Raw genomic sequence first — 19,934 nt, 5'->3', positions numbered from 1 at the left:
CCCTGTTCCATACTGCTCCACAAAATTCGGAGCTACGATCCCTAGTGCCCCGGTTCCCAGACCGTGACAGTACTTTTTATATGGTATTCTAAAATCGAATATCCTGCAGCATACCTCCAGGCTACATCTCTCAAGGACACTGCTCTGAATGCAGGGTTGAATTTACAAAAAATTGGGCCTTGGGTAGAAATCAAAGTGTGACCACTTGTGCTGGGATACTGTAACAGTACAGCACCATTTTTTAAGCATACTTGGTGTCATATACAGAATCATTGCAACAATGTTAGAGTCAGAATTCTATCCACATTACAACAGGAATAGAGTCACAGGGGCATGAACAACTTCATGCTTTAAGCTGGTAATGCCATGTTGCCAGCAAGTGAGATGATAGTACCAGAGACACCTTTCCCATGCTACCAGGCAATCTGTCACCATGTTATTAAAGGAGAACTATGGGGTTAAGGCTTTTCCCCATAGTAATGGGAGGACACAAACTAGCGTCCTCCCGTCACCCTAGGCTCAGTATACCGCTAGCTGTAGCTCGCGGTATACTGAGACGCCGCAGCTGAAGCTGATCCCGACAATTATGCCGGGATCCGCTCAGCTGCGTGACTGACAGCTGGCTCTACCTAGCTAGAGGCAGAGTCAGCTGTACCCTCCCCCGTCCGTTCCGCCAGTCAGCCCCTCCCCTGTCACGGCAGAGAGCCGTGGCAGGATCGAGAGGTGAGCGAACGCCGGTATGTGTTTGCTCACCTCCCGATCTACTGAGCCGACCTGTGACAGTCTCATTGTCACAGGTCGGCTAGAACTATGAGGTGAGTGAAAAGCACTCACCTCATAGTTCTCCTTTTAAGATCAGTGAATCTATTTTGCCCAAAGCAGAAGAAGTCCGGATACCAAAGACAACAAAGTCTTGTTTCCAAAAATGGTATCACTATGTTACCAAGAACGTTAAGTCATATTAGTGAAGGCTGTGTTGTTAAGCTACCCAAATCATAAAGACCATATAACCAAAGAACGAAGGACCATGTTACCAGTGATAGCAGAGGTAAACCGGGTCAGGGTTACTAATAATAATGTTGCCATTCAGCAATGTTTATAAAGTTATTATTGCTGTACTGTGTTCTCCTCACCTTAGTTCTGTATTTCACAGTCTATGAAGAGTGGCTATCTGTACACTAATTTGCAGCTGTCAAACTCTCTCCCTGTGACAGCAGAAGCAATTGTGCCTGTTGACGCTTTAACCTCTTGAGTCCATCCTCAACTGTACTTGAAAAGCCTATAACAACTGCTTGTATGTTTTCCTGGCAGCAGTGACATTCCCCCATATGCAACCTATATACTCTGTACCCTCTTGTAAGGTTCCTCCTTAAAGGTTGCATGTGAGATATAAAATATTATTGCTGAAAGGAACTGCAGAAAGGGCTTAATGCAGTTGTTAACCAGCTGTGGGAAGAAATGAAGGACAGTGTCTGGCACAATATTTTCTCTGCTGCCTGTGACCCATGCATTTTTTCCACCTAAATGCCTCCTGACTTTGGGCAAACAAACTCCTTCTGACTTCTCTTCTTCCCAGTATACAGTAAATAAATAGTTAAATTTTTATATATGCTAGAATTCAGCCCATGATTACAGAGTATTCTCTATCATCTGCTTCTACTGTGCAAAAAAGTACTAGACATAGAAGTACATTCAAAACGTAATGCTCATAACTACCCCATCTTAACTGATCCCTAGGCAGGTACCTCTACTGCCTATCTGCATTTCTGATTCTACTCCCCAATAAACCTGGAAGACCAGATTGAAGGCATCATCTGATAACCATGAGATCATAGCTCTCTGTGTGATATAATAAAACCTGAGATAGTTTGCTTTGCTGATTGGAGAAGTTGGTGTGCCAAGCAGAATAACCAGTGATATAAACTTCCTGCTGTTATTTACAGCATGGCTTCATATGACCTCTTAGCCAATCATTTATAACTGGGTTACCAGTGGATCTCAAGGCTCACATGGACTATTAGCGCTTTAGAGGGGTCACTTTGGTCTGCTTTGGAGAGTACAGCATTAGGGTTCAAAATTGTGACTTGTGAACTGAGAACTATAGGGGAAAGAGGGTGCAGGTAATGTTAAGAGGTATCAGCAGGCTTTAATAGTTCAGGAAACATGAAGCTGCCTCTCCTTTCTTCCCATTAAACAAACATGATGCTGCCTCTAAGAACACATTCTAGCAGTAGCTCTTACTAAAATAATCAGAGGACATAAGGAACAGAGGTTATACCAAAGGGTGTTGTCATCAAGGTGCGCCTTCGGTATAATGACATCTAAATACAGACCTGCCCACCCTCTTTCAAAAACTGACCTGGCAACAAAAAAAGTTCTGCCCTACCCTGGCCCTATAACACCCTTGTATTTCACATATTACTGGAAACTGGAAAACCTTTACCTAAAACATTTGCTTGCTAACAAGCATTGGCAAAATATCAAAATTATTTGTTACAGTAGCTTGTTGTGTGGATTGTAATTATCTGTTTGATAGCTACATAACAATGAGCTCATTTACTTTTCTGTATGAGCAGTAATAAATAAAACTAAGGCTAATGTGATATGCTTATGGCTGAGCTATTATCAAACATTTTCTGTTGATTCAAAGAAAATTCCTCTTTCTCCTATAAAAATGCAGAATTGTACACACACACCTAATTGTTCAGGTGCTGAGGAAATGGTTTGTAATTGTCCTGCTTAGCAAGATCAAAAGAAATGGCCTAATGGCAGTGATATTTTTCATCTCTTTAGAAATGTATGAAGGACAGAACACCGCAAACAATATTCTGTTTGCTGTGGCAGTTCATTGATGTATGGTGTAATGAGATTGTTACGAAAGTATAATGAATAGCCGTGCTACAGTGTAAGGGAAAATAGGACTGAAATGCACATGGGATTGGCTTCACATTAAAGTCTGTTTTACGCATTTTGCATGTAAACAACTAAAAACCGCAAGAACAATTGAAAGCTGGGTTTCCCTTGTGACACCTCTGAGTGTGTACTGCCAAAAATTGTGGTGGAGAGAAGGTTAAACAGAGGGAGCTGTGTGTGGTCAGCTTATCCGCTGACACACCAGGGAATTGGAGAGCAAAGGAGAATAGGTTCACTAACCTAGACCACTGAATAGCCCAGGTGTTTTGGGGACTAAGGTAGTGGTGTAGGTGTTTGGAAATTGGTGTGCTTGAAAAGTAGTCTTTTGATACACTTAGACCTAGTGCAACACACCCCCAAGTATCACAACACTGGTCAATATAACCATATAGTGTTGTGGCTGGTCGAAATTTCACATTTAGGCCCCGTTCACATTGCGCGATTTGCAAATCACGCGATTTGTCGCGCGATTTGCATTTTGCGCGATTTGTCGCGTGGTATTGCGCAAATGCTTGCATTGAGCAAGCGAGAATCGCGGCAAAATCCGCTCCAAAAAGGGTCCTGCTGTAGCGACACACGACCCGCGACAGCAGGACCCTTTGCCCCATTGAGATGCATTGAAGAGCGATATCGCGCCGTAAGTAGCCGCGATATCGCGGGAATTACCGCGCGATAAATCGCTCAATGTGAATGGGGCCTTAGTTCTCCTAGCGCAGTGGTTTTTGTCTTGATATGTTAAGATAGATAAGATAAATAGATTTTATAGAGAGTGATCAAGAAGAGATAGAGAACCAAAAGGTGAGTTGCACACCGCATTTACAGTATCTTCCCTGCAACCTTAGCCAGAAATGGAATACTCAAACAATTCCCTCTGCTCCAGTCATAGCCAGTTTCATGGGTTCTGGTGAGATTAGTGGAGTAGGAGCGGATAGGGTGCTTTAACAATGCTAGCAAAAAAATTTAAGTATTTTGGAGCTTCTGCTATTTCCAGATAATCCACCTGAAAAAAGTCATTTTTTACACTGATATCTATCAAATCAAAGTATATTGGGGGTGCTGCTGCTGTTTATAATTCCTCAGGAAAAAATATACTGCCAAAGTACACAGCAAATGAGAATGTCCCTAAAACCATTCTGGTTCCAAAATACACAGCTTTAGGGCATGCCTTGAACCTTTTATGGTAAATATTTATGCATTTTTAATGTCACCATTTAAGTCGCATTAAAAGGACGATCTCCTCACTATATGGTATTTAGAAATGTTAATGCTTTGTCACATGTCCCCCATGGCAGTTCCCTGCTCCCCATGCCCAGTTTTGCAGTAGCGTACCTATACAACTTGAAAATGGCCAACGTTTAGTATCACTCGTCAACCCTCTATAGAGCAAGCCAAGCTTCAGCCCTTCAGCGGTTATGGAACACGTTTGCCTATATAGTGCATGTGATAATGCAGGCCCTATGTAACACATAACTAAGTAGTGTGTGTGGAAGTATAATCAGTGAGTTGTTTAAAAAGATTATCATAGTTTTATTATAATACCTTTTAAAAAAAAAAATTTTTTTGTATTTCCACTGCATAAGTTAAAGGAGAGCTATTGGGAGAGTAAAATTGACTTTTGCAGTCGTTTGAGCTGGTGTGCAACACTGAGGCTGTTACATGCTCCATAGCTCGAGAACTAAGTGTTCACAAACCGCCGATCGCTAAGCTCACAGTCTCCTCCCTGCAGGGAGTGTTGACTGTTAGTCACTGCTCCCCAGAGGGATTCCGCCCTCCTCTTTCTCTGTTCCTTAAGCGCTCATTGGAGGGACAGACCGGGGAGGGGGTGGGCACAGCTGGCTCTGGCTCTTGAGAGGCATAGCAAGCTGTTAATCAAGCAGCGTGGTGGATCCTGACAATATTGTCCAGATCTTTCCCGGCTGCAGCACGGCTCTGTTTTGCAAGCACATAGTGGACACTAGCCGGCTGTATGCTGAATTTGGGTCACAGAAGTACATTAGTAAATGTACACCTGTGACCCAAAAGAGAACTATAGCCAAAAAAAGGTTTTGGTATTACTTCTCTTTTAAAGAAAGATCTGATATACAGTAACTTTCATTGATGTATGATTATCAAGATCAAAAACAAAACATAACTGTATATTTTAGTTTCGGCTGCTGGAAAAAAATATAAACACAATTCCCTAAATATTTCCATTTATTAAGCACTTTTATCGGTGGTCAGTTTGCCGCATGTATGTTTACCATAAAGCAGCTGTGTATTTAGCTAGATTTAGTTTTGTTAGAGCACCAATAAATAAATCACTATGTGCTGACTTTTATGTGAAAATCTAGTTTAAAAGATCATTCTGAAGTTTTATTAAATGTGCTTTATAAAGTGGAAGAGAGGTCAAAAGGTCTCTTTCTAACATTATTTTAACTTTTTTTGATTTCCTTAAGGCTAGCAAAAAACCTTTCCATTTTGGAGTAGCTTGATCTGTATCTTGTTTCTTCATTTCTTTATGTAGTTTAAACCCTTTTAGCAGAGTCCAGTGAGCATCTTTGAAGCTGGTGTCCTTAACTAATTGCCATCCAATAGCCACAATTTTTACATAGAGAATGGCAGCTGCAAAAATAATCTACTCTTTTTTTCGTTTTATTAATTTTAAGACGTACGCTGTATTTGAATCTAACCAGTTTACTGCAAACACATTCATCAACTTGTATAAATGCTTTGTGGCAGCAGGCAGATAAAAACAGCTGGGTCTAGCCAGGCTGGCGAAGATGTATATTCCACGTTCAGGTGTTGCACTAAAGTTTTTCCTCTAGTGTGAAGTTTTTAGCGGACTGGGGCCTTGGAGGTAACAAGCCAAGCTGAACCAAGCTGGCTTGTTAGGGCCCCTATAAGAATTCCAAGACTCCTAAGGGAGTAGCTACACCCTTAAACCAGTCTGTGTGGACTGGGGAGTGGTTCACCTGGGTTTCAAAAACGAGCCTGTGTGGCAATTTGATGAGTTTTAGCCTGTGTGGCAAGTGTGTAAAGGTGCCCATACACTGCTCGATTCTCGTACGAGAATCGCGGGAAATCCCACGATCGTACGAGAATCGAGCAGTGTGAACGTAGACGTGCGACCGGTTCTACTGTACGGTCGCACGTCTTTTGTCTACGGAGCACGCTAGAAAACCAGCCGAAAATCGTACAATTTTCGGCTGGTTTGAACGGTGCTCGGGAGACAAATGCTGAACGGGCCGGTGTGCGCACGCGCACACTGCCAATTCAGCATTGCGGTCATCGGAAGCCCGCCCCTCAGGGGGGCGGGCTTGCGATGATCGAGAGTACGATCTGCCTGTCCAAGATGGGCAGATCGTACGTTTTTTTAATTACTTTACAACCATCGCAAGCCTATGTGGAAGAGTTTTGTTAATCAGGGAGATAAGTGCTTGAGGCAGCACAAGGTTGCTCCTAGCGGTTAGTTAGGGAAAGCTGTGTGTAGTAAGTCACCACAGTGGAAAAGACTTATTTTCATGTTCCTTTTTGTTTAGAGCTAGTAAAATGAGTAAATTGCACGTGTGCATTTCACCAAAGTGTTGCACACACCTGCTGCCGAGCTACTACCAAACTAATAGATCAAAGATCTACCGAGATACCTCGTCCTCCTGCTGGCGCTACTCGGCACAACCGGCTGACTTTCGACATATTTTCTGGGACTGTCCGGGGATTGCTAGATACTGGCAATTGGTCACAGAATTTATCTCGCAAGTCGTTGCACTTCCTGTACCACGAACCATCTCGGTGTGCTTGCTGGGGCTTACTGAACAGGTTGCCCCTGCCACTACCATCCGCATAATGACTGAGGGTACTACTATTCTAGGCTAGAAAGTTAGTGGTCCTGCATTGGAAACGGAAATACCCTCCGGCAGAATGGAGGGGCATTGTTGATACGTCCCTGCATCTCTACAAAGCGACCTATCTTAGCAGAGGATGCTTTGATAAGGTGTGGGGTGGTTGGATTGCCTTAACCTGATATGGGTAGGAGCGGGGGTTGGACTTGCTTGGGGTAATTGAAGGGCCACTGGAAGGGATAGGGGTTGCCCTGTTTTGATCAACTTCTTTCTCAATTTATGATCCCACCATCTACTGATTGACTTATGCATGTGTAGGCAGTTGTGTTGAGGAGCAGCTGCCACGGGATGCCCTTTTGGTCATTTTTAAACTGTTATCATCTTATCACGTCTGTTGTTACAGTTAGGTTTTTCTGCTTATCCATTATATCAATCATGCTGCTGCCATTTGACCCTAAAGCCTCCCACAGTTTGGCCTTGATACCCTTATTATTTGTCTGTGCTCCCCCTGCAGAGATGTGCACGTTTGTGTTCTTCTTATAGCTTGCTTAAAATAACCCTTTCACTTTCTAAAAGCTACTGAACTTGTTACATGAAAATAAAATGCAGGAACCCATACATTTAATAATTTTACTATAATGCTCATATACACATTTTACTTCCTCGGGAAGGTGAGAGCCAGTCTGCTGCCTTCTATAATTAATTTGGTAATCACAGTAACCGGCAAATAGAAATGTGCAGGAGGTGAAAAGGAATGGGCCAGCACTTGACTTTACCAGCTGAAATTTCAATTTGCATATTTAAGCACCCTAAATTTGGGGCTACTAAGTAATCATGAACATGTGCAAATATAATTTTGTTTCTTTTTTTTTCACAAGTAAGAATTTTTATTGTTTAGAGCCTTGACAATGACAGGTACATAGGCATTAAACAGATAGTCAAAAACAGCCATGTGATATCCAAAACTGTGTTACAAAGCAATAAACCAAAGAGGGTACAATAACAGTAGCTGAATGGGACCCACCATGGGAGATCCTATTCCAGTGTACTGGTATCACATTAGTTCACATACAGGTGAAACTCGAATAATTAGAATATCATGCAAAAGTAATTGCAGTAAGTTCTGCAAAAGGGGCCCAAACCAAGTACTGAGTACATATGCATGCTTGTACTTTTCAGAGGTCCGATATTGTTCTATGTACAATCCTTGTTTTATTGATTGCATGTAATAATCTACTTTTTTGAGGTTGTGGATTTGGGGTTCTTGGGGTTTTCATGAGCTGTAAGCTATAATCATCACAATTATGACAAATCACGGCTTGAATTATCTTGCTTTGCATGTTATGAGTCTATCTCATATATTAGTTTCACCTTTTAAGTTGCATTAGTGAAATAAATGAACTTTGCACGATATTCTAATTATTCGAGTTTCACCTGTAGTAGGATGGAAAAGAATACCTAGGTGGGGTGAGAAGGCAAGAGGGGGAAAGGATCCCGTCCGACCCACAAGTAGGGAGAGAAGGAAAGGGGGAAAGCGCAGCATAGTAGCGAGCAAGTAGGGGTAGTGTTACCGCTTTAAAGCTTTACATGCCTCTGAGTCTCGGAATAAATGCCACAACGTCCAGGTTTTAAGATATCTGGACATGTCATCTCTGCTAGAGTGGATAAGTTCCTCTATGGCTGATACTGTATCTATTCGGGACAGCCACTCCCGGATTGTTGGTGGGGATGGCGACTTCCAGTGTCTGGGAATCACCATTTTTGTCGCATTCAGCAGGTGAATTGTGAGGGATTTTTTTAGAAACATGGAGTGTGTCGTCAAAATGATATAATAGGAGGCTAGCTGGGGAGAATTCTATCGTGACTCCATTTATGGTTTTAATCAGGGTGTGGACAGCTGTCCAAAAGGGCGAGATCAATGGGCATGACCACCATATATGCAATAGGGAGCCCACTTCTCTGTCGCAGCGCCAGCATTGGTCAGAGGCATCCGGGTATATGTGGTGGAGTAAGACCGGGGTTTTGTACCAGCGTGAGCGAACTTTATAGTTAGTCTGCTGTACTTGGACATTCATGGAGCTTCCTAATAGTAGGGAATCCATTAGTTCCCAGTGCTGTGTTGTGAAGGAAGCTGAGAGGTCACGTTCCCATGCCTTCATGGAGGGTGTCGGTGGGAGGGTAGAGGAATCGTTCAAGAGGGAGTATAGAGATGAAATTGCATGTGTCACTCTCTGTTTGGAGGTGCAGAGCTTTTCAAAAGGGGTTAAAGCGCGGGAAAAGAGTCCTTTATGCGAGTGTGAGTTGAGGTAGTATCGTATTTGAAAATAGGACCACAGTGGTATGGGAGAGGAGGGGTTCACCTCGTTTAAGTCCGTGAGAGTGTGAAAGTTACCCTGTCGGTGGACCAGCTGCGTAGGAAGGATGCACACTGACCTGGGGGAAAGGCCAGGTTGAAGCGGAGAGACGTGAGAGGACCCGGGGTGGAAGAAAGGGCCTGTCTGTTGTTTATTGTGGTAAAAAACCCCTAGGGAGGTTGCTACCGTCAGGTGATTTAATACTTGAGTCGGTAGGTGTGGGCGTTATAGCCAGGGCCAGGAGCTGATGGGGGTGTCTGTCAGTAGCGGGGCATGAACCCCCCAGTCTATGATGCGGGCCATATGACACACCCAGTAATATCTTTGGATATGGGGAAGGCCAATGCCTCTGGAAATTTTGGAGCGAGTGAGGGTTTGGGTGCTAATTCGTGGGGATCTGTTGTTCCATAGAAATGAGCGAAACATTGTGTTCACTGGAGGTGAAAAAGGCCTTGGGAACTTGTATGGGTACCATCTGAAAGAGGTATAGGAGTCGTGGGAGGGCCGTCATTTTTAAAATGGCAGCTCTGCCAAACCAGGAATAAAGTGGTTTATTCCATTCCCTCAAATCTAACCTCAGTTGGGAAAGGTGCGAGATATAGTTTAGAGAGTAATTTTGTTTCTTTTTAAAGATAAAATTAGGAACAGCAATTTTGGATTCCAACTATATTAGAGTGACATTAAACCCTCAGATTTTTAAACATAAAACAATAGTGTAATGTGCGCCTTACTGTAATCCAGGGTTGTTTCACTTCTCTTTGCTGCTCTTCCTTTTAAATGCGTATCTCTTCTCATGCTGGGCAGAACTTCTGTTTTGCAGCAGACTGCCTTGTCTCTGGAATGGATACATGGTGTCTGTGTGCAGGTTCACAACCTGAGCCAGCACTACAGGAAGAGGCACTCAGCTGCAAAGGGAATTTCTCCCCCAGCAAGAGATAAGGATTTAAAAGGAAGAGCAGCAAAGAGAAGGGAAACTACCATGGATTACAGTAAGGCACACATTACAGTATTGGTTTATGTTAAAAAATCTGAGGGTTTAATGTCACTTTAAGCTATCATTCCCAAATAAATAAAAAATTTTAATCCCTAATGTGAAATACAAAATTAAATTATACCTTTAATTTAACCCCTGATTCTATGTGGCTGAATCAGATTACTGATTCAGAGATGAAGTATCCTGGTGAGGGAACTCTAGAGACATGAAATGTACACTTAAATGGCTTGGTATATAGAGAGGTCTTGTGGGGCCTGGAGAGTATAACAGACAGGTGGTTACTCAGGGACCCTAAAGTGAAAGAGACGGGTACAAACAGCTTGTTGCATTTCCCACTTGATGTGGGCTTGTTTAGAGGGGTGGTGTCAGATCCGGTGTTTTCCGTCTTTTTAGTGCCGTTGGATATTATATCGCCCTTCACAATATAAGCAAAGTCTGTCCTTCTTAATTTCTGTTTGGGAGACATGCAAATTACCTCTATCTGCATGGGCTGCTCAGGAGGTGACGGGGAGGCCACAGGGAAAATGTGGAGTCCGGTGCATTATTTAAACCTCAAAGGCCGTGTACTCTGGGTGTTAATTTTTAAACTTTGTTCTATGTACATTGCACTGCGGTACCATTCATTTTGAATGTCACACCAACGCACATAGTCAGTGTATTAAAATGAACAGATGTAAGCATGTGTGCGCTGTGGTGTGCTGCTCTACAAAAAGTGGCACAATTGCTTTGTAACCTTCTTTGCTATGTATTTACAAAAGTAATGAGCTGCCTTAATGCATGTTAGCACACGTAATACTGTGCATTAATGCAATGCAACATTGTGAATCAGGCAAAAACCTGGCAGCATATATCTTCCCAGACACTTGAACATTTTTTCAAGGAGATTTAAGATGAAGAAGATGAAGATTCATTGAAGCTAACTGCATTGCTATAAGTCACAGAACATTTTTTATTTTCTGCGGAAATAACAATAGTGAAGATGAGAAATCTGTTTTTTTTACATGAATAATTCTGGTGTTCTTTTTAACAAACTTCTCTTTAGCGTTAATGTATGCTAACAATATAATTTACATTAATGATATATACACTTACATGGTACATGTGTATATGGTGTGTGTGTGTATATATACAGTATCTCACAGAAGTGAGTACACCCCTCACATTTTTGTAAATATTTTGATATAATTTCATGTGACGACACAGAAGAAATTACACTTTGCTACAATTTAAAGTAGTGAGTGTACAGCTTGTATATCAGTGTACATTTGCTGTCCCCCTCAAAATAACTCAACACACGGCCATTAATGTCTAAACCAGTGGCAAAAAAAGTGAGTACACCCCTAAGTGAAAATGTCCAAATTGGGCCCAAAAGTGTCAAATATTTGTGTCGCCACAATTTTTTTTCAGCACTGCCTTAACCCTCTTGGGCATGGAGTTCACCAGAGCTCCACAGATTGCCACTGGAGTCCTCTTCCACTCCTCCATGACGACATAACGGAGCTGGTGGATGTTAGAGACCTTGCGCTCCTCTACCTTCCGTTTGAGGATGCCACACAGATGCTCAATAGGGTTTAGGTCTGGAGACATGCTTGGCCAATCCATCACCTTTACCCTCAGCTTCTTTAGCAAGGCAGTGGTCGTCTTGGAGGTGTGTTTGAGGTCGTTATCATGTTGGCATACTGCCCTGCGGCCCAGTCTCCGAAGGGAAGGGATCATGCTCTGCTTCAGTATGTCACAGTACATGTTGGCATTCATGGTTCCCTCAATGAACTGTAACTCCCGGGTGCAGGCAGCACTCATGCAGCCCCAGACCATGACACTCCCACCACCATGCCTGACTGTAGGCAAGACACCTGTACTCTTACAGTATATGTGTATATATATATATATATATATATATATATATATATAATTATTCTTTTTTTCTTTTAATATCTTTTATTGGCCTGAATGTTTTTATGCAGGTGCTCCGTTCTTGGGAGGAATATAAAATGGCAGCATCTGTAATAGAAACTGGAAAAAAGTTACTTGATGTTATAGAAAATACAACAAGCTATGTCCAAGCATTTCAGTTAAAATCGAACTGTAGTGATGACGTTGAAAAAACAAGGGATGGAGGAGAAAAAGAAAAGGTATGCTATGTTTTAAATATACACACAGAATAAAACGGTACTTAATATATTCAACACAGGAAATTATATCAATGATGTACTATGATACAGTCATAGCTATGCTTGAAACTTATTTTCAAATGATACATTATTACCTTTCTTAGTCTACATTTCCAAAAATTGATTTTGTAAAAAATATTAAATTTTCAAGTAAGAACTATTTATTCACCTATTGTTTTGCAGTAATAATAAAATGATTGCCAGCATAAGCTTGCCAACTTTCAAAAATTACACATGAAATAATAAGCATAGCCTGGTCTAGATGTTGGTCCAATTTATTCATCAGATTCCACTATATTAAATAATAACTTAGTGCAGGTAGAGTGCATATTGCCATGCTTATTATTTCGACTCCAGATGTTGAAATAGTGATTAATCCCTTCCTGAGAGCTCTATGCCTGGCCAGTATATAGCAGATGCAATCACTGCAGACAATCTTCATCAGATAGCTGAACTCACCAAATACCTTTAATACAAGAATATCTTTATTAAATGCAGCAGGTTACTGACAGACAATAGGATGTAGCAGATGGTTGAAATTACAGCTCAATGGAACACACAGGAAGAATGAGGGGGAGGAAACGGGGGAAAAAAATGTAAAAGGAGCAAATTAACCACAAGATGGCAGCATACCAAATATTAAACTGACACTAAAATCGGGAGTTAAAGGAGAACTAGGAGGTGAGTGAAAATCATAGTTCGAGCCGACGTGTGACAATGAAACTGTCACACGTCGGCTCAATAGTTCAGGAAGTTAGCGAACACATACCGTCGCTCACTCACTTCTCGATCCTGTCCCTGCAGAGAGCTGTGGCTGTCACGGCTCCCTGCAGGGATTCCCCCCTCCCCTGTCCTATCCTCCAGCGCTGACTGGCGGAACGGACGTGGGAGGGTACAGCTGGCTCTGCCTCTAGATAGGCAGAGCCAGCTGTCAATCACACAGCTGGGTGGATCTCGACAGTAATGTCGGGATCCGTCCCGGCTGCGGCGGTCTCAGCTCGCAATATACTGAGCTTTGGGTCACGGGTGGATGCTAGTTTGTGTCCTCCCGTGACCCTCAGGAGAACTATGGGGAAAAACACCCCATAGTTCTCCTTTTAAATCTTAAAAATAAATTCAAGCACCTTAACTATTAACAACAATGTATCCTATTTGTGTATCACTCGGCTGTAGATCCTCAAATCATCTCTGAATTGGTGCTGACACTGTCCTTCCTTCTGGAGGGTGGCTACTTTTGTTCCCCATGGTCCCTGTGTGTGTTGTAATATAGCCACCATTTCAAGCTTGCTCCCATGATGGACTACAAGCTCAATACAAAATTTTAAACTTAACATGAGATTGTTGTCCATCACGGGAGTGAGCTTGGAGCTGTGGCTACTTTACAGCACACGCAGGGACCATGGGGAACAAAAGTAGCCACCCTCCAGAAAGAAGGACAGTGTCAACCAATTCAGAGATGATTTGAGGATCTGCAGCCGAGTGATACACAAATTAGATACATTTTTGTTAGCAGTTAAGGTATTTGAATGGATTTCTAAGATGTAACTCCTGTGTTTAGTGTCACTTTAACTATAATATACAACAACACAAAACATTAATTATGGCAAACACAATACACATCAATGCAAGTACACTGCCATTAAGCTGCGAGGCAGCACGCTTATCGTACAGTCAAATGTAATGTAAAGGTTGATTATGTCACCGTAGGAATAAACAATTTGGGTTGAGTGTGACACAGTAACACTGTGTCTAAAAAAAATTGTTTTAATGTTGTAGCTACTTGGGCTACATGCACCTATAAATCAGAGCCTGTCAAAGGGGAGGGGTCACAGTGCATAGTGTTTTCCCAAGTAAGTTTGGTCAAGCAAGGCCTACCCCAAGCATGAGCCAGATGAGGACGCACATGATAAAGACGGTGATCTACTGCTTGCTGAGCCTGGCCCCACCCCTCCTCACCAAGAGAGCCCTGCCTTCCCAGAATCGCCCACTTAACCACTCTATTTCCGCCCTCAACTCTCTACTCCACCTGCTCTGACAGTTCGAGCATCTAACAGTGATTACACAGAATGACACCACCACAGGCTGACAGGAGATTGAGGACATAAATAACATAATCTTGTAACACTGTTGGTTCACTCAGTAAAGTTGGCCACACACAGCTAGATTCAATCTGGTAGAACAGCAACATTTGGCAGACCTTGAATTGTATAAGAATCTACATTAGATTATATCCAGTTTATCTTTACTAATACAAAGTAAACCTTATCTAGAAGATTAAAAACTGATACCAGATCAGGTGCACATGAAGGGGGGGCGCAGTTTGGCATCTTCGCCATGGGCGCAGGATAACCTTCTCCAGCCACTGCCACCAATGTCTTGGAAGGCAGTGGTATTAGGCTCTCAAATTTTTTCCAATAATGAATCCAGCACAAACAAATATACATTGCCCAGCAAAGTATTTTTTTTTCTTCCCAAAACTTAGTTATCATCTTTCCTAACAGCAACTCTCTCAGCTTTGCTTCCCTGAACTTTTGTTTAGTCCAAAATCACAAGGGACAGAGCAGACTCCAGCAGCTGTTCATCTACTAGGTTGGAGAAAGAAATCGGGAAGTGTCTTGCCTTACTGTGCCTGTGTGGTTGCGTAGACACACATACTGTAGCTATACTAGAACACACAAGGGTGGCTCTGTGGAACCCTACAAGGAAAAGGAGCCACCCTAAAACAAGATATCAGGACCAGTGCTCAGGGGACCAGCTGATTCTGCAGGAAATATGTAACTAGTAAGATTTACAGGGATATTCAAAAAAGGGTGAATTGGAGAATTTTTCAAAATCAGCTATGTTGTCCTAGATTGTTCACTTCCCCTGCCTTCTCCAAACTCTTCACCCTTTTGGGAATAACTGTTAATATTTTGGTTTAAATGAATATGTCATGCAAAATCATTTGTGCCATAGCCTAAGTGGAAGCCCATGTACTTTGTTTATGGGAAACCTCAGTTCTAAAGTGTATCTCTGTTCCCTTTGTATAGAATGCCAGGTCTATTACAATCATCAGGATTCTGTAGTGAATTCTGGGATTGTTGGTGACATCCCAAAAGCAGTATCGGTATGATATGTACCATAGAAATTGGCTCTTCACACACTCGTGGTCATTTTATATCTATTAAAGTGATGGCAGCATTATACAGATGTGAGAAAGGTGAACACTGTTTAGCTATGGTACACAATTTATTTTATCAGTTTACTACTATTCTGCGTCTATTTAAAGTGTGCTGGTGTGTGTTACTGATGGGTCTGGAATACTTTTACTGGAAGTTGTTCCCTATTAAAATGCCTGTATTACACAGTAGGGATCTATGTATAACACTGGAGCTACAGACACCACCTACTCTGTGCAAACATGATTTTTTGATAGAAGAGACTTTCTATGTCACTTGAACCAAAAAAACTCTGTTACCTGTATGCTAGCAAGTTTTCTCTTTGTGTCCACTGCCTGTGGTGAATGTGCAGTGTACATTCCTGGCATCTGAAAGATGCCATGTTTTAGGCCTTGTTCACACCAAGCGCGTTCCAGGAGCAGAGCAGTTACAGACCGGAGCAAAACTGCGTCCAATTTATTCCAATGGTATTTTTAGCTCCAGTTCACATCGCAGTGTTCCGTTCCAGAGCAGGTAAAAAAACTGCAGCAGGCCCTATTTTTACCTGCTCTGGAACGCATGCAAACGCATCAAAAACACATGCAAACACCTGGAACGCACTGAAAGCCCATTTTAAGCTTAAACAAAATATTTTTTTTTACCAAAAATGGCCCGGAACGCATCAAAAACGCTGCAAAAACGCGGCACAACCCACTGTACGTGCAGAAACTCATGCAGATCTGCTCTGCATTTGGTGTGAACAAGGCCTTAAAGTTGGATACGGGGATGGAAAGAAGACCAGGAGAAGATGGCAACACAGTGGATGGAGTGATGAGGGGGAGCACTGACCTCACATCACTGGAGAAGGCACACCATAATAACATAATGATTAGGTGTTTTGAAGATGAATGGAAATTAATCAACTTGACAAGTTTTCTTTATGCTGTATTCTCTGTAAAGATGTTAATTATTTTGTTTATTGACATGTAGGGATCCTTTCCCAAAAAGCATCAGAAAAAGAAGCCAGTTATTACGAAAAAGGTTAATGAACAGTTGTCTGCACTAGAAAATAGCTTTCTAAAATTGACTAAACCAGGTAAGGTATTTCTACATTTAAGCTATGGTGCCTTTTATTAAATATATACATGCAAGCTTGTTTAAGAATGCAACCTGAAATGCATTGAATGTAACCTGTGGCAACTGGATTACAGTATACTGTAGTATGAGCAGTTAATGAATGTTTTATGGGTTTTTTTTTGGTGCAGGCATATAACACACCATTACTTAAAAGTGGAACCCCAGTACATTTTTAATAGGATTAAAACCATTGTTTATGCTGTCTGATTCCTTGTTCGGGAAAACCCTCTTACTTTCTTTTTAATGGTCACCTGTCATCAGATCTGTGAGCAAAGGAAAATCTTTACTGGGTTGTTTATTGTATCTGAGGCACCATTAGGCAGATCCTTTTAAAATTTTAGTAATTGGGGGGAAGCTACTGATGGGAACACCTTTCCCTAGGTGACAACTGGCAAAGGTTGTCTCTCTAGGTTGTCTCTACAAAGGTTTCCCCCTCACTTTAGGCAATTTTCCTCTCACTGGACATAAGATAAAAACTTCTTATGGGTATACAATATAAACCTCATAGTGGTTCTCAGCTATTCCCACTCTAGCCATAACTTCATCATGAGTTCTATTTTAAATTGTATCTTAAGTGTCATAACCTCTGTCATCTGTTTGCTAGTTGGAGAGATTTCCCTTTACTTCCTGTTTTGTAAACATAACTGGAATTGAGGGGAAATCCAAAGTAAAGGAAATCTCCTCTTTGACAGTTGTCAGAAGAACAGGTTACCATTGGAAGATTTCCACTCTATTCTTTTCTTGGTGATAAGGCAAAATATGGCATTTTCCCTTACCTTTTGTTCTAGTGACAACAGTCAGCAGAACAAAAAGAGCAGGTTAATCTAACTAGGGAAAGAGACAGCTATAGAAACCAGACAGGGGTTTTAACCTTCCTCACTCTGTCCGAAGCTAAGTAAAAGTTCTGGATTCAGATGGACTTTCCTTTTAAGGATAACTAACTCTCTGTAATCCCTCTCCCCGCCAGCATACTCCCCAAATCATACACTTACCGGTCCATGGTCTTCATTTTTTTTTTAATGTAAGGTAAAAAAAGTTGTAAGTTAGAAATGTTAGTACAACAAACAGTCATTTCTGTGAATCATATTAATGCAGATAAACCTGGAGAGATTACTTTCCCCAGTTTGACCTCTTCTGATGCTTGTAAGAATCAAAAAGGGGGCACAGTGCGGTCTCTTACCCTTCTTTTCTTTTACATTTGTTCCCTACTAACAGGTTATTAAGAAACTGTAAGATACTAATGAAAAGAAAGGAAGAACAAGGGGTAAAGAAAGGTCAGAGGAAGGAAAGAGAGAGAAAAAAGGGGTTCCTCAAAGGCATTGGCATAATCATACAAACTAAAGTAAATGAGTGTCATTAGAGTGTGATCATGATGAAACAGGCCTCGGTACGATTTGCAAGCTGTTCTGCGAATCTTGCTCAAAATTCAGGGAACCTGAACTTTGCAGAGAACCCCCATGAAGTCTGTGGGGAGTCAGTCCTGTAACTCAATTTTGGCCATTTGTAGGGCTAATAAGCAAGCTATTGTCAAACTAAAGATATTGGAAATTGTGGACTGCCATGGGGGCATATGTCAATGCAACAAATAAAAAAAATGAAAATACTGTTCAGCAGGGAGAGGGCTTTTTCATAGATCCCATAGTTACAAAATCTACTTTGTAAAAAAATATAAGGAAACTAGATCTTGTTATGACATATCCATTTGGTGGTTACCACGAGTAACCATCAAATGCTCTGTTTCTATAGTTAAAGGAGAACTATGGGGTCAGGGGTTTTCCCCATAGTTCTCCTTAGGGTAACGGGAGGACACAAACTAGCGTCCTCCCGTCACCCTAAGCTCAGTATACCACGAGCGCTGGCGGATCGGAGCGGGGGGGGGAAATCCATCGCCTCCCCTGTCACGGCAGTGACAGGATCGAGAAGTGAGCGAACTGACAGTCTCATTGTCTCAGGTCGGCTAGAACTATGAGGTGAGTGAAAAGCACTCACCTCATAGTTCTCCTTTAATATTGAGTCTGCTAGGTGCACTGTCTCTCTACCTTTGCAACAGATCCATTAATGACTTATGCTAAAATCATCTTGGTCGAGTGGCTGGCTTTGCTTGTTGTACGGCCAGATTTCAAAAAGGACTCTTATTATTCTGACAATGTTTTTGTTAATAAGGTATGCACATGTTCTTGTTCTTGTTCTCCATGTTTTACAACCCTATGTGATGTGCTAGCTTTATAAATGCTGAATAACAATATTAATAATGATCACTGTCAAAGCAAGAGATATTTATTAATATGCAAAGTAAATTATGAGAGGAATTGGTTGCACATGTATAACAGTGCTGAGTACAAATGATAGAGATATATTTCATGAGAAGCATAAATAAAAGTGCTTGTGTTAATCCAGAAGTAGACAGAAATCCCTTTTATTTTTGTATTTCTATGATCCATTGAATAAACTGCTTTGTACACATTTGTTTACAACAGCGTGTCATCAAGAACACATACTTATGTTCTCTGTCAAGCAATACCTTAATATAATTTCCCTAATATCCTATACATTCTTAAACAAAGGAAAATATCTAACTATGGGGACTCTCCTAAATGTAATTAGCTTAACTTGTGGCAATTAAATTAACAAGTGTATAACTAAATCAATGAGATATGCATCTTAATCAGCTAATTATGCAAGTTGGTTCCTGAAGCATGTGATGAATTAATTAAGTCAGTTTACACTCTAGTCATTAAATTATATTAAAAAAAATAGGATAGTTTTAGATTTTAATGGCATGAGACTGGAAATAACCTTAATATTTTCCTTTTAATAAAGTATATATAAATCCTTGGCTGTGGTCATATTCCATGGCTGTATTTTGAACCAAAATTTGCAGTTTATTGCTAGATTTTATGTTTGTCTATCGAAATGAAAGCACGTGCTGTAAGGTTATTTCATATATTAAATAAATCATAATATGAAACTGAAATAAAAGTATTGCACATATGGCTAATGTGTATGTATTGCCACCAAAGTTTAAAAACTGCAAGAACTAAAACTGACAAAGGAGTGACAGTGCCTTTGAAACCTGTAGGGTATATCTGACATGTTTGAAAGCTCAATTCCAGGCAAACAGTGTTTTACATTTAAAGCACAAATCCATGTAGATATATGTTCATTAATCAGGCTCTGCTGCTCTGCACATGTGCTGATAGAAAACATGCTGATGGCAGAACAGAGCAGAATGATGTCTCAAAATGTGCTGCTGCATCTTCATTGTCTAGCTATTAGGACTTGTTCACACAATTTTCTGGTCCAGCTCTGGAGCAGATCTGCAGACGCTGTGCTATGCGTGCAGTGCGTTTTTGACGCGTTTTTTACCGCGTTCCAGTGGGGGGGGGGGGGGGAGGGGGCGGGGGGGGGGG

General features: G+C 41.4%; 1 protein-coding gene across 1 annotated transcript in view; it reads left to right on the top strand.

Moving 5' to 3' along the window:
• The window catches only part of CFAP54 (cilia and flagella associated protein 54), a 250,519-nt gene that overhangs the window by 86,038 nt on the left and 144,547 nt on the right, over positions 1-19,934 (top strand). The window contains exons 29-30 of the mRNA XM_018553872.1: positions 12,044-12,211; positions 16,378-16,483. Coding sequence (XP_018409374.1) covers positions 12,044-12,211; positions 16,378-16,483 — 274 coding nt within the window. The remainder of the gene's footprint in view (positions 1-12,043; positions 12,212-16,377; positions 16,484-19,934) is intronic.

Source organism: Nanorana parkeri, unplaced genomic scaffold (genome assembly GCF_000935625.1).
Source record: "Nanorana parkeri isolate BGI_ZX_2015 unplaced genomic scaffold, ASM93562v1 scaffold132, whole genome shotgun sequence".
Lineage (NCBI taxonomy): Eukaryota > Metazoa > Chordata > Amphibia > Anura > Dicroglossidae > Nanorana > Nanorana parkeri.
Note: the sequence above shows the minus strand (reverse complement) of the source record. Positions and strands in the feature narration are given on the sequence as shown.